This window comes from Sorghum bicolor, chromosome 1 (genome assembly GCF_000003195.3).
Source record: "Sorghum bicolor cultivar BTx623 chromosome 1, Sorghum_bicolor_NCBIv3, whole genome shotgun sequence".
NCBI classification, from domain to species: Eukaryota; Viridiplantae; Streptophyta; class Magnoliopsida; order Poales; family Poaceae; genus Sorghum; species Sorghum bicolor.
In genome coordinates this window covers 67,890,074-67,901,262 of record NC_012870.2, presented here as the reverse complement: position 1 = coordinate 67,901,262, position 11,189 = coordinate 67,890,074, and the positions used below count along the sequence as shown (strand labels likewise).

At 42.7% G+C, this 11,189-nt stretch overlaps 1 protein-coding gene across 2 annotated transcripts; it reads right to left on the bottom strand.

Moving 5' to 3' along the window:
- Positions 516-7,309, bottom strand: LOC8083715 (AP2-like ethylene-responsive transcription factor AIL7). Of its 2 annotated transcripts, none has more exons than XM_021462498.1 (8): positions 7,003-7,309; positions 6,341-6,445; positions 2,613-2,621; positions 2,431-2,519; positions 1,839-1,912; positions 1,700-1,750; positions 1,544-1,620; positions 516-1,301 (listed from the first exon to the last, which is right to left on the bottom strand). In XM_021462498.1, the coding sequence occupies exons 1-8, from the start codon at positions 7,214-7,216 to the stop codon at positions 853-855; spliced, it is 1,068 nt and encodes a 355-aa protein (XP_021318173.1). In that variant the 5' UTR covers positions 7,217-7,309; the 3' UTR covers positions 516-852. The 2 variants fall into 2 exon arrangements, with proteins under 2 accessions (XP_021318173.1, XP_021318170.1); XM_021462495.1 differs by lacking the exons at positions 6,341-6,445; positions 7,003-7,309 and adding exons at positions 4,533-4,615; positions 4,715-5,362.

Here is an 11,189-nt window from a genome sequence, read left to right as displayed (position 1 = left end):
CATGCGTCACTTAATACTTTGATAGTGCTAGTTCTATAAGTAATTTTTTACTTGTGATCGGAACCAATTAAACATGCCATATATGGAACCTGCAATTCTAGTTATTGAATATTTTCGGTTACAGATATCTAGTTTAATATTTGATTTATGAGAAAGAAGATTTATGTTATATTTGATTTATGAAATATATATTTCATATATACTTTGAAGAAATTGTTTTGTATAGTATCAATTAGCAACATAATGATATATAGAAATAATATTCATATCTGATCATGGCTACATACAAGCATTAACCAATTTGTGGAGAACCAAATAGACAGTAGCTGTCTATGGATTGTATGAGCTGTCTGTTAAGTTATATGTGTTATAAATTTCTGTTAAGTTATATGTGTTATAAATTTCAAGAACTTCCATACGGCGGCTGTCTGTTGTACATGCCCTAAAGCGCTTCCGTGAGAGACCGCGCACGCAGCGCTTCCGTGAGAGACCGCGCACGCAGTCACCCAGTGATGTTAGCTGCGCTTCCGTGAGAGACCGCGCACGCAGTCACCCAGTGATGTTTCCCATTGATTAAAATAAAGCAATCTAGCACTTAGTCTGAGGTGAATGCCTTAAAGCCATTACGGTAGACCACACTCCCAGTGGTGTTTCTACTAACAGCATCTAGCTAGCTTAACTGGGCTCTTGGATGCCTTTGTACACCAAAAAAAACGACAAAGAAACGGTATGTTATACCCCCGCTATCTTCAGGTTATCAGTTCCATGAACATGCCCCCAAGCCACCCAAGCAAAACGTCAGTTCCTCCTCGCAGTTTCCTCGCAAAATACCGGCATTTCACATAAGCACTGTCAGTTCGCAGCAGAGTTGCCCAGCTGCATGAGACCGTTGACGATTTCCATCTTCCTGCCAAGCTGCACCTTCTGCTCTGGGTTACCCCAGGGGCAGGGGCAGGGCCGGTAGAAGCTGGGCGGCTCCCAGAACCCGAAGTTGTCGTAACTCGGAAGAGGCTGAGCTAGTGAGGGCTGAGACGGCAGCGGCTCCAGGAGGTTGGTGAGGAAATACGGTGGCAGGCTGTTGCTCGACTGCTGGGAGTGGGAGAATGAAGGAGCGCTCCGAGCGGCCTGGTCTTCTGCCTCCGGAGCCGGCTTCTGAACCAGCTTCTTCCCCAAGATGGGGATTTCTCGTTGAGCGATTGCTAGCAGGTTGTACCGGCTGGGCTCGAAGTTGGTCACGGCATTCTCGCCCCTGAACTTCAGTGCCGCGATGTCGTACGCCTCTGCAGCCTCTTGTTCGGTTGCTGGAAGGAGCAGGGTTTATGTTATTAGTCCAGATGAGTCATGACAACACCAAATCACTCATAAAAGTAACCATTGCATTTGCATAATGAAACCTATGCTATTTATTTTCAGGAAAGCTATAAGACTGCTATACTATAGATAAGTCCAAGGGTACTTCCATGCCATGCTCTGATTAAAAACACAGAGAGGCTAAATTCATTGAGGATATATGGTGTGAGACATCAAAATTACAGGCCCTTACCAAAAGTCCCAAGATATAGATCCTTGTTCCCTGCAACACGGCCGATTCTTGCCTGCCAGCGTCCATGTTGGTGGTGCCTGACAAAACAAATCATGTGAAAATAACTGCCAAAAAAGATATCGATCAAGGACGGCCTCCTATATAACTGAAACTTACCTTGTTACTCCTCTGTAGATTGATGCTCCTCTAGAAAAGCCACTGCTCTTCCTGAAGATTGACACGTCAAATATGTAAGCACGCATGGAAGCAGCCATGGACATCACGTAGTTGCAGTAGTATGAAGTTATAAAAATACCTCCTCAGTGAGGCTACAACATCACGCCTGTTCATGTTCTGCATATCCTGAATCTCTCTGATGTAGTTCTCTCTCTGAAAAGAGATGCTCCATTTTCAGTCAATATGTCATGAGCAAAGATGTGATTACATCTATAAGTTCTGTTTGTGTTATATAATAGAGAAAGAACATATGATATGCCCAGTTCACATCCAGCATATTAAGTTCAAAATGGAACACCTCCAGCATATTAAGTTCAAAATGGAACAAGGATTGGTGTACGAATGTGATTTTGGTAATTTAGATGGCAAATATAATCATAATGTTGCTAAACAACTGAATTGATTTTCACAATGCAAACAAGAAATTAATGATCTGCAGGTTGAAACAATAAATTTTATGTTCCTTTTTTGGCAAAAGAAAAGGTGAAATGTGATGGTTTTCAATGCATGCCTGTATATCTTGACATAGCACCAGGATGCCTTATTATGTGCAATATCCAAACTGAACCGTGATGCTTGCTTTTGTAATTTATTGATATGCAACTCACCTTCGTGACGCTGGAAAAACTGATGTGTTGACTGTCAGAAATGAAGAGAAGTACAAAACTTACAGGGAAGTTAGTAGTAGCATTATCACCCCAATACTTCAGAGCAGCAATATCATATGCCCTAGCTGCCTTATCTTCTTTGTCATAGCCACCTACACCGCAGATATTTTAAGCTTCTACTTAACAATATATGCTAAAATGTATACTTAGAAGAAAAAAAAAAGATAGGAGGTAACTGTTCGTACCCAAATAAACTGCAGAAGATCCGCATATAGTCGGCAGGATAATGGATATAAACAGAGTAGACATGAGAAACCACAGTCAGATAAAGAGAACAAAAAGAAAACTTAAAATACACAGTCAAAAAGTTGAAAAGTACGGACTACTCCCTCTATTACAATTTATAGATCACTTTATCTTTTGTCCTGACTTCTAAGTTAGATTTCTTTAATTTGACCAAGTTCTATAGAATAATGCACCAAGATATACAACATCAAGTTAGTTTCATTAAATCCACTATGCAATTTCTTGATACTGCATTTATTTGGTATTATAAATGTTAATACATTTTTTCTAAAAACTTGTACTAATTTAGATATGTTTGACTTAGTGCAAACCCAAAGTAACTATAATTTGGAACGGAGGGAGTAATTCACAATTTTTAATTCATATATAGAGCCTTAGCACCTAATTGACCTCAACTTCAGCATGCGTTCAACACTTCAACTTCAGCTCAAATTGTATTGTTTGTATCTTATTTTCAAACAAGTCATGGGAAATGTGTAAAATTTGTGGTAAGCCCACAAGAAGTTTAGCAGCAAAATTTTCAATTGTTTTCATCTTCTACTTGTCATACACAACAGCTGCAACAGCAATTCAGCAACCAAGTGCAGCAATTCATTGTGAAGTTATAGCACTAGTTTTGCTGCAGTCAGATTTAGAGCATGCATCATAGAAAACTAAATATTTTAATTTTCAATAGAGGAATATTTATTGATTTGCAGTACGTGATGTTCTAGCTAGGTACATTTGCATGCCTATCATCCAACATGGGCAAACACTATGGTGATTGGTGAAGATGAACACTGACACCAGAGAAGTACTGAACAAGAAAAACATGTTACTGCAAGTATTGCTAAACTGTTGGCGCTTTAGCTAGCGCTACATAATGTCTAGTAGACACTTCCAAATTCAGTTTTAATAAAAAATTAAAAATAAAAAACTTTCCACGTATGACAGCTGCAAACGATTGGAAACCTTGTTCGCCACTCGCCAGCAATAGCAGCAGTGCCTCTGACGTGCCTATCAGGCTATCCAACAGGCACAAGGCCTCCGTGAACATCAACAGAAAAACGCATTATTATGGGCTGTTGGCACTCCAGCTAGCGTTACAAAGTGGCCAGGCATTACCATTTTCAAAATTCAAAATCCTGTCCACGTAAGGCCGAAACTTGGCGTCGAAGAAAGACGCATGAGCCAAAAACTTATAAAGTGCAAAAGCAAAAGCTGCATCTCTGACCCTGGCAAGTTGAACTGGCATGTACTGTACCTACTCGATCGCCAGCGGCAGGCTGTGATTCCGACGCCAGGAGATTACTGCTACTACCAACATTCCAGGATTGACTCATTCATAAACCCCGCAAACAACGGATTTACCCCCGACGTTTAGGCACAGGAGAAACAAAACAGGCATTATGTGCCTACAGACACCACCGTGCACGGTCAAAAGTCTCAAAAGGGGAGGCCCCGGCTACGCAGAGAATCCGGGAACTCCTATGCGCGAGTGGTGTGGTCTCCTGTGGTCATCATTGCTTTGCGGTCGCAGGGATGCTGGTCACTTCATCCTTTCCTGAGACGGCGGCGTCCCATCAAAACGGGATCCCCATCAAAACAAATTTATTATATTTAGCAATTATTATCTCGTTTCACAAATTAAAGACAGATTATATTTAATGTTCTGTGTATTTAAAGATTCGATCTAACCGAAAATTTTAAAAACTTCGAGAACTAAACAAGGCCACAGAGTACGTATAATATACAGAAAAAAGATCCAACAAGAGAAATCCCGTCCCGTCCCGTATAATAAACACTACTCAGAGAGGATTACTATATGTAGGAATCAGGATTGGTTGACGAATGACGACGGCGTCGACGGTGCTAATTACCTTGGCGCCCCTTGCGCTTCTGGCCTTCCTTACGGCACGTGTTGTCCCACAGGTGCGCCTCGTACCGCCCCGTCCACCTGTGCCTGGCCCACACGTGCGCAGCGGTTAGTCACGTGATAGCCGTTAATTAATTACACTCCCTACTCCACTTGCGACCGATGCGCACGCACGCACGCTGGTACCTGGTCACCCCGCGGTAGATGGAGGTCCTGTGGGAGGTGGTTTGCACGAGCGGCAGCGCCGGGGACGGTGGTGAGGGCGAGAAGTTGGCGTTGCAGTCCTCGGCGACGGCAGTCATCACCTCCCACAAAACCTGCTGCCCAGGCGCAGGCTGGCCCGCGAGCGAGATGGATCCGGCGGCGACGGCGGTCGTGACCTCACCACACGCCAGGGCTGCTCCGAGACCCTGGGCGGCGGAGCTACCGCCGCCGTTCGTCCCAGGACAGGAGGGCAGCAGCAGGAGGGTCTGGTCGGCGCCAGCCCCGCCAAGGAGAGCGGCGTCGGCGGCGAGGAAGTCCTCATCCGTGAAACCGTCGAAGGGGAGGAGCGGCGGGTTCGTCAGGCCCCCCGCCCCCAGCATCATGGACGACGGCGCGTAGGCGAGCGAGATGGCGCCGTTCGTCGGTGGCGACATCGTCTCTCCACGATCGGCCTCAGCCTCTTCCTCGTCGTCCTGGGTTTTTGTGGGGTTTTTCTCTCTCGGCGGAGCTAGAAGAGAAGGGAAACAAGTGGAGGGCCGGGTAAAGAGGGCGGCTGGGAGCACGCCGCACGCGGAAGAAGCGGCGGAGAGGCGGGGGGGCAAGGAGGTGAAGGAGAGGACGGAGGAGCGGATACTTATAGGCGCGGGGTGAAAATGATGGGGGCAGGAGGAGGTCAGGCGCTTCTCCTCCGGTCTTCATCAACGCCGGAAGCGGACAAAACAATTGAAGCTTGGGGGTGGTGGTGGGGTAGGTGCGAGGGTGGTCTTCGCCAGCGCTGGGGCCCGGGTCTTTCGCATTGCTGTGCTGGGCTCTTTTGGCTGCGGCTGCGGAATCCGGTGAACAGCGCCTCTCCTACGGCGGTTTCGGGACTTGTTTAGTTCCAAAATATTTTACAAAATAGGAATAGTACCACTTTCGTTTGTATTTCACAAATATTATTCAATCATGTACTAACTAGACTTAAAAGATTCGTCTCGTCAATTCCGACCAAATTATACAATTAGTTTTTATTTTCGTCTATATTTAATACTTCATGTATGCGTCTAAAGATTTGATGTGACGGGAAATCTGAAAAATTTTGCAAAATTTTTGGGAACTAAACAAGGCCTCGGTTTTAAAATATCTGAGGGAAATGGCAGGGTGAACGCAACGAGAAAACAGAAAGAAAAAAAAAAGGTCTGAAGGTACGCGTGTGTGTCACAAGCCCCTCTCTTGATCTCTCCTCGTCACATTTCAAAATCGAAGTTGTTAAGTAAACGTACTAGATCTCCCAAATACCAGAATTTGCCTGTAAATACAAGTCTAGTGTTTTTTCTAGTCAAATCTATCAGAAAGACGTGTGACAGAATACGGTCTTGCTAGTGTCCGGATGTCCGGCGCGTGAGTGCGTCCGAACACCGGGTCTTCTCCCTGCTCACCCCCCATATGGAAAAGAAAAAAAAGAAAAATAAATATACTAAGCCGATCCTATCTGTCCCTATGTCTCTTTCCTTCACTCATCGTGAAAGACTCGTCCCGCCTCCCACGTGCACGGGATCTACTTGCCCCCAACCTCACCGCCCCCAAAGCCGATCCCATCCGTCCCCCACTCCCCGTGCAACAACTCACCCTGCCTCCCACATGCACGAGATCTGCCCTCCACCAACCTCACCGGCCCCCAGCACCTCCGATCCGCCCATCGCCAGCTCACCCCTAGACCTCGCCCAGCACCAGCTGCAACAACAAAAAAACAAGCTATTGAAACAATGAAAGAACATATGATGCAACAAATGGAAAAAAACTGCTGCAACACACAAAAAAATCTATTACAACATCGAAAGAACATATAATAAAACAAAATAAAAATATGAACTGCAACATAAAAAAATATCTCCTACAACATTTTAACACATTCATTGCAACATCAGGGGGATCTGCAGCAACAATGAAAAAGAGCTATTGCAACATCTCAAACACTGCTACTGCAACATCAGAAAAATGTCTGTTGCAACAATCCAAAAAATATTATTACAACATTTCCAAATCATTCGTTGCAACATTGAAAAACAACAATTTCAACAACGACGAGATATGACTCCCAAGGGCTCGCCGAAACCCTAGCCACCGCCGCATACGTTAGATCCAGACCCAGAGAGTGGAGAAGGAGAACGAGGATAACGCCAAGCTCGGTCTAGAGGGAGGAGGAGGAGGAGGAGGAGGAGGAAGAAGAAGAAGAAGAAGAAGAAGAAGAAGAAGAAGAAGGCTAAGATTTAGGCGAGGACCTCACCTACCTTGTGGGAAAGTGGGGAAGCCACCGTCGTTGCCCTCCATCTCTGGATACATGGAGGCCGCGGCGAAAAGAGAGAGAACAGCCGAGGTAGGTGCGGGCACTAGTACGGGGGAAGGAGCCACCGAGGTGGTTGAGGACGATGCCACGGTGGAGGAGGAGAACGTCGGGGTTGGTGCAGGCAGCCGGCACCATCGCCGACCAAGGGAGGTGCGCATGGGGCGCAGGCGGAGATGGTCGTGGAGTGGCTAAGTGCGCGGTGGAGATGGAGGGCATGCGAGCGGAGGTGGCATGGGCGGCGCAGGCGAGTGGAGTCGTAGAGTGGGCATGCGATGTGGGCTGGGTTCGTGAATGAGTGGATGAGGATGAGCGGTTGGGTTCATAAATAAGTGGATGAGGATGAACGGTTGGGTCTATAAATAAATGGATGAGGATCGTCCGGACAAAAGTCACAGGACGGACGCCCGTAACATATCATTACCGGACAGAATACCGACGGTAAATTGTAAGGGCAGTCATCTTGTTTTAAGTAAGCGTACTTCTGGTTAATCATCTTATTTTAAGTAAGCGTGTCAAAGTATTTCAAAATGCATCATGTACCATTCAAGATACTCTATTACTCCCTTCTTTCGAATTAAATTATATGACGTTTGGGTTTTTTACATATTCATTGTTTTTACTATGCATACATAATGCATATATTTAGTGTATAGCGGAAAGTATGCATCTAAAAAAATCAAAATATCTTATAATTTAAAATAGGATGAGTGTTCTATAATCTATAGTAAAGATTGATAGATGCTATGTGCATGGATTATAAGTTAGTTCCCACTTCCAGCGTGCTAGAACAGTCGAGCAAATAATATTACCATTGACTATCTCCAACAATCGTCACCCAAAATACAAGACTCATTTGTCCTTTGGGTAGCGCTACAGGTAAAAGTTTCCATAACTATTTTTAGTTTTCTCCAACAACAAGACCTAAAAGACAACACTCTCTGTAAATGGGTCTCGAGGAGAGAGGATACCCAAATTTGGGTTATGCCTCTCCTGATACCTAAAACGGGTCTTCTGTATAGGTACTCTGTTGGAGGCTATAAGTATTGTGTTGGAGACCCATTTTAGGTTTGGGTTTCCAAATGGGTCTCCTGTTGGAGATAGCCTAAACCGGTGAGTTTTTACATCATAGCACAATCTTAGCCATTTGATTATGTATCTGGGTGTTTAGCTAGTGCAGTTTTTTGTTGGGCTACACGCATTGAGAATATTTGGTTTAGAAACCAATTGATTATTTTGGAGGGGTTATCATTAGTTGGGCTACACGGTGTATCATTAGTTCATTCATCTATTTCTCGTGTTTATTTTGGAGGGGTTCTTGTCGGTTCTGGCTCCACCGGTGGAGCCCAAATCATGATTGTCATATTTGACCATTATTTTCTGTAGAGCCATGTCATTTTTCGGATGCTATAATGATCTACAATAATGCTACGTACAATACGCATAAGCAGGAGTCAAAATCCTCGAGGGGCTACCAAATGAGTCCTACTTGCTAGCTCATGAGAGATGAGATGATGAAAAATCAATTTATTCTAGTATTCTCTCCGTCTCTAAATAAATAAATTTGTAAAGTTGTCTTCAATCATTTTTCGTTTGACCAAATTTGTATTTATAGAAAAAAAGTACAAAAAAAATGTGACACCAAGTTATATTGTACAATAATATAGTTCATGGTATATATCTAATAATATCAATTTTTTATGTTGGCGGTTAGGAACTGACCTCTCCCTCTATGCAGGAGTGCTTAAAAGTAGGGCCGTGTTTAGTTTTTCAAGGAAAAAAACGTAATATTATAGCACTTTCGTTTGTTTGTGATAAATATTGTTCAGCTATAGACTAACTAGGTTCAAAAGATTCATCTCGTAAATTTCGAACAAAGTGTACAATTAGTTTTTATTTTCGTTTAAATTTTGGATTTTGCGGTAGAAGTAAACAAGGCTAGACACTATCCAAATTCTTCACCCATGGATTCTAGACCACCTCGCAACTAGAGATGACAATTTTTACCCGAAACCCGATGGGTAATTACCTCGTTAGGGTAAGGGTATGCCTATTTTTTGTACCCATGGGTAAGATAATGGGAAAAAAAACTTTACCCAGCGGGTAAGAGTATGGGACTGCATTGCCCATACCCGTTAACCTATGAGTAAATTGAACTCGATAAATTATAATAGACTGGCGCACTCTGATGTATCGCAAGCGACTCTTGGACAATAGTATTCAAGTGGCCAAAAGTATCACTCTGTCTCAGGATCGATGGGGAGTTGGGTCATCTCATTTCGAAATACGACCGCAATAATACAATTATAAGAGCAATTTCAGCAGATATGTTATCCATGTTATTTAGCCTATTTTTATATTTTTAAAGTAAAAATTAAAGTCTAACAGATGTGCTATCTGGTTTGCTAAAATAACAAGTATTCTATTCATAAACTTTCGCTTGTCAAATATAGCATATCGTCCTCACTAGCTATCATATACAAAGACTGTTGTGGACTCTATGCTTTGAGTGAGTTTTTTATTTTACACAATGGCTAAATTTTGTAGTTTAGACCTAGTCTCTTGGAGATACTCTAAGGCCTTGTTTAGTTTACCCAAAAACAAAAAAAAAATCAAGATTTTTCGTCACATCGAATCTTACGGCACATGCATAGAGCATTAAATATAGATAAAAATAAAAAATAATTACACAGTTTACCTGTAAATCGCGAGACGAATCTTTTAAACCTAGTTACTCCATGATTGAACAATATTTGTCAAGTAAAAACAAAAGTGTTATAGTGTTAAAATCTAAAAACTTTTTGAACCTAAACAATGCCTAAGGTGACCTTAAGTTGAGCTTTCTAATAAATACAACTTCATGTTTATGCTGCATCTTTAACAAACCTATTAATTCCAAAAGATGTGAACCCTGCAAAATCTAAACAATGGGCTTGCCGAAAGGATGGGTGAAGACGAACATTGATGATGCTTTATTTGCATGAGAGAGAACGGGAATTGGTTTTGCGATCAAAGACCACAATAATGACTATTTGGCTGCTGACCGTTGATCTCAACTTGTAGAGGCAAATGCTAGAGTCTGTTTGGTTTATCTTGTTAAATTACCATATAAAATTATTTTAGTTATTTTTGGATGACTAGTAGAACTAAATTATTTTAGCTCTATTTTGGTCCTTGTGTTTAAAAGTTTAGTTACTAAATTAACTAAAATTTAGTTAACTAAAATTTAGTAAGAGAAAGCAAACACGCCCTTAGACATATAGCATGTTGTTTGTTTCGTCTCAAATATCCCATATAAGGCCTTGTTTAGCTTTCACCAAAATCCAAAAACTTTTCAAGATTCTCCGTCATATCGAATCTTGCGGCACATGCATGAAGCACTAAATATAGACGAAAACAAAAACTAATCTTTTGACTCTACTATAAATCGCGAGACGAATCTTTTGATCCTAGTTAGTCTATGATTTAATAATATTTACCACAAACAAACGAAAGTACTTCAGTAGCGAAATCCAAAAAAAAAAAATTACATCTAAACAAGGCCTAACAAGGCGTTGCTTCTGTGTGATCCAGAAGCTCCAATTAATGGAAGGGGGCACTCTCCGGTGGCTTTTATTTTATTTTATTTATGTTAGTAGATGTTGGGATGTGGTAGCTCATTTTCAGCTAGACTAGCTGGTCGGTCTTGTGATTCAATCTGATTTTATAAAGTCCTGGACTTTTATATGTAATGATGATTTAACGAAAGGCTACCAAGTACTTAAAATTGGTATCACAAATCGTAGTATTCTTTACTCTAACATTAGTCAGATTTAAAAATATTTTATTAAAACAACTTTGAGACTTGAGTTTTTTCTAATATTTTGTATAAATAAATAAACAAAAATAATAACTCAAAAAAATGCAATGTAAAGGAGTGACGTCGCCCCGCGCGGGGAGCGCGAAGCGGTACCGGCGTGATGATGATGCCACCCCTCGCCTCGTCCCGTTCCCTCGGTGTCAGACGGCCAGTCGTCGATATCGCTGGTGCAGCCGTGCAGGGGCAGCCGGCCAGAGCCGGAGGCAGTGCAGCCGCAGCCGCAGCCGCAGCCGCAGGCGCGTCCGCCGAACTGCGAGTGACGTGCCGACTTCGCA

Coding starts and splice junctions, on each gene's coding strand:
- LOC8083715 (XM_021462495.1), bottom strand. CDS start 5,166: ATGTCGCCACCGACGAACGGCGCCATCTCGCTCGCCTACGCGCCGTCG. Junction 1,751..1,838: donor GTTGTAGCCTCACTGAGGAG/GTATTTTTATAA, acceptor GTCAATCTTCAG/GAAGAGCAGTGGCTTTTCTA. Junction 1,621..1,699: donor ATCTACAGAGGAGTAACAAG/GTAAGTTTCAGT, acceptor TTGTTTTGTCAG/GCACCACCAACATGGACGCT.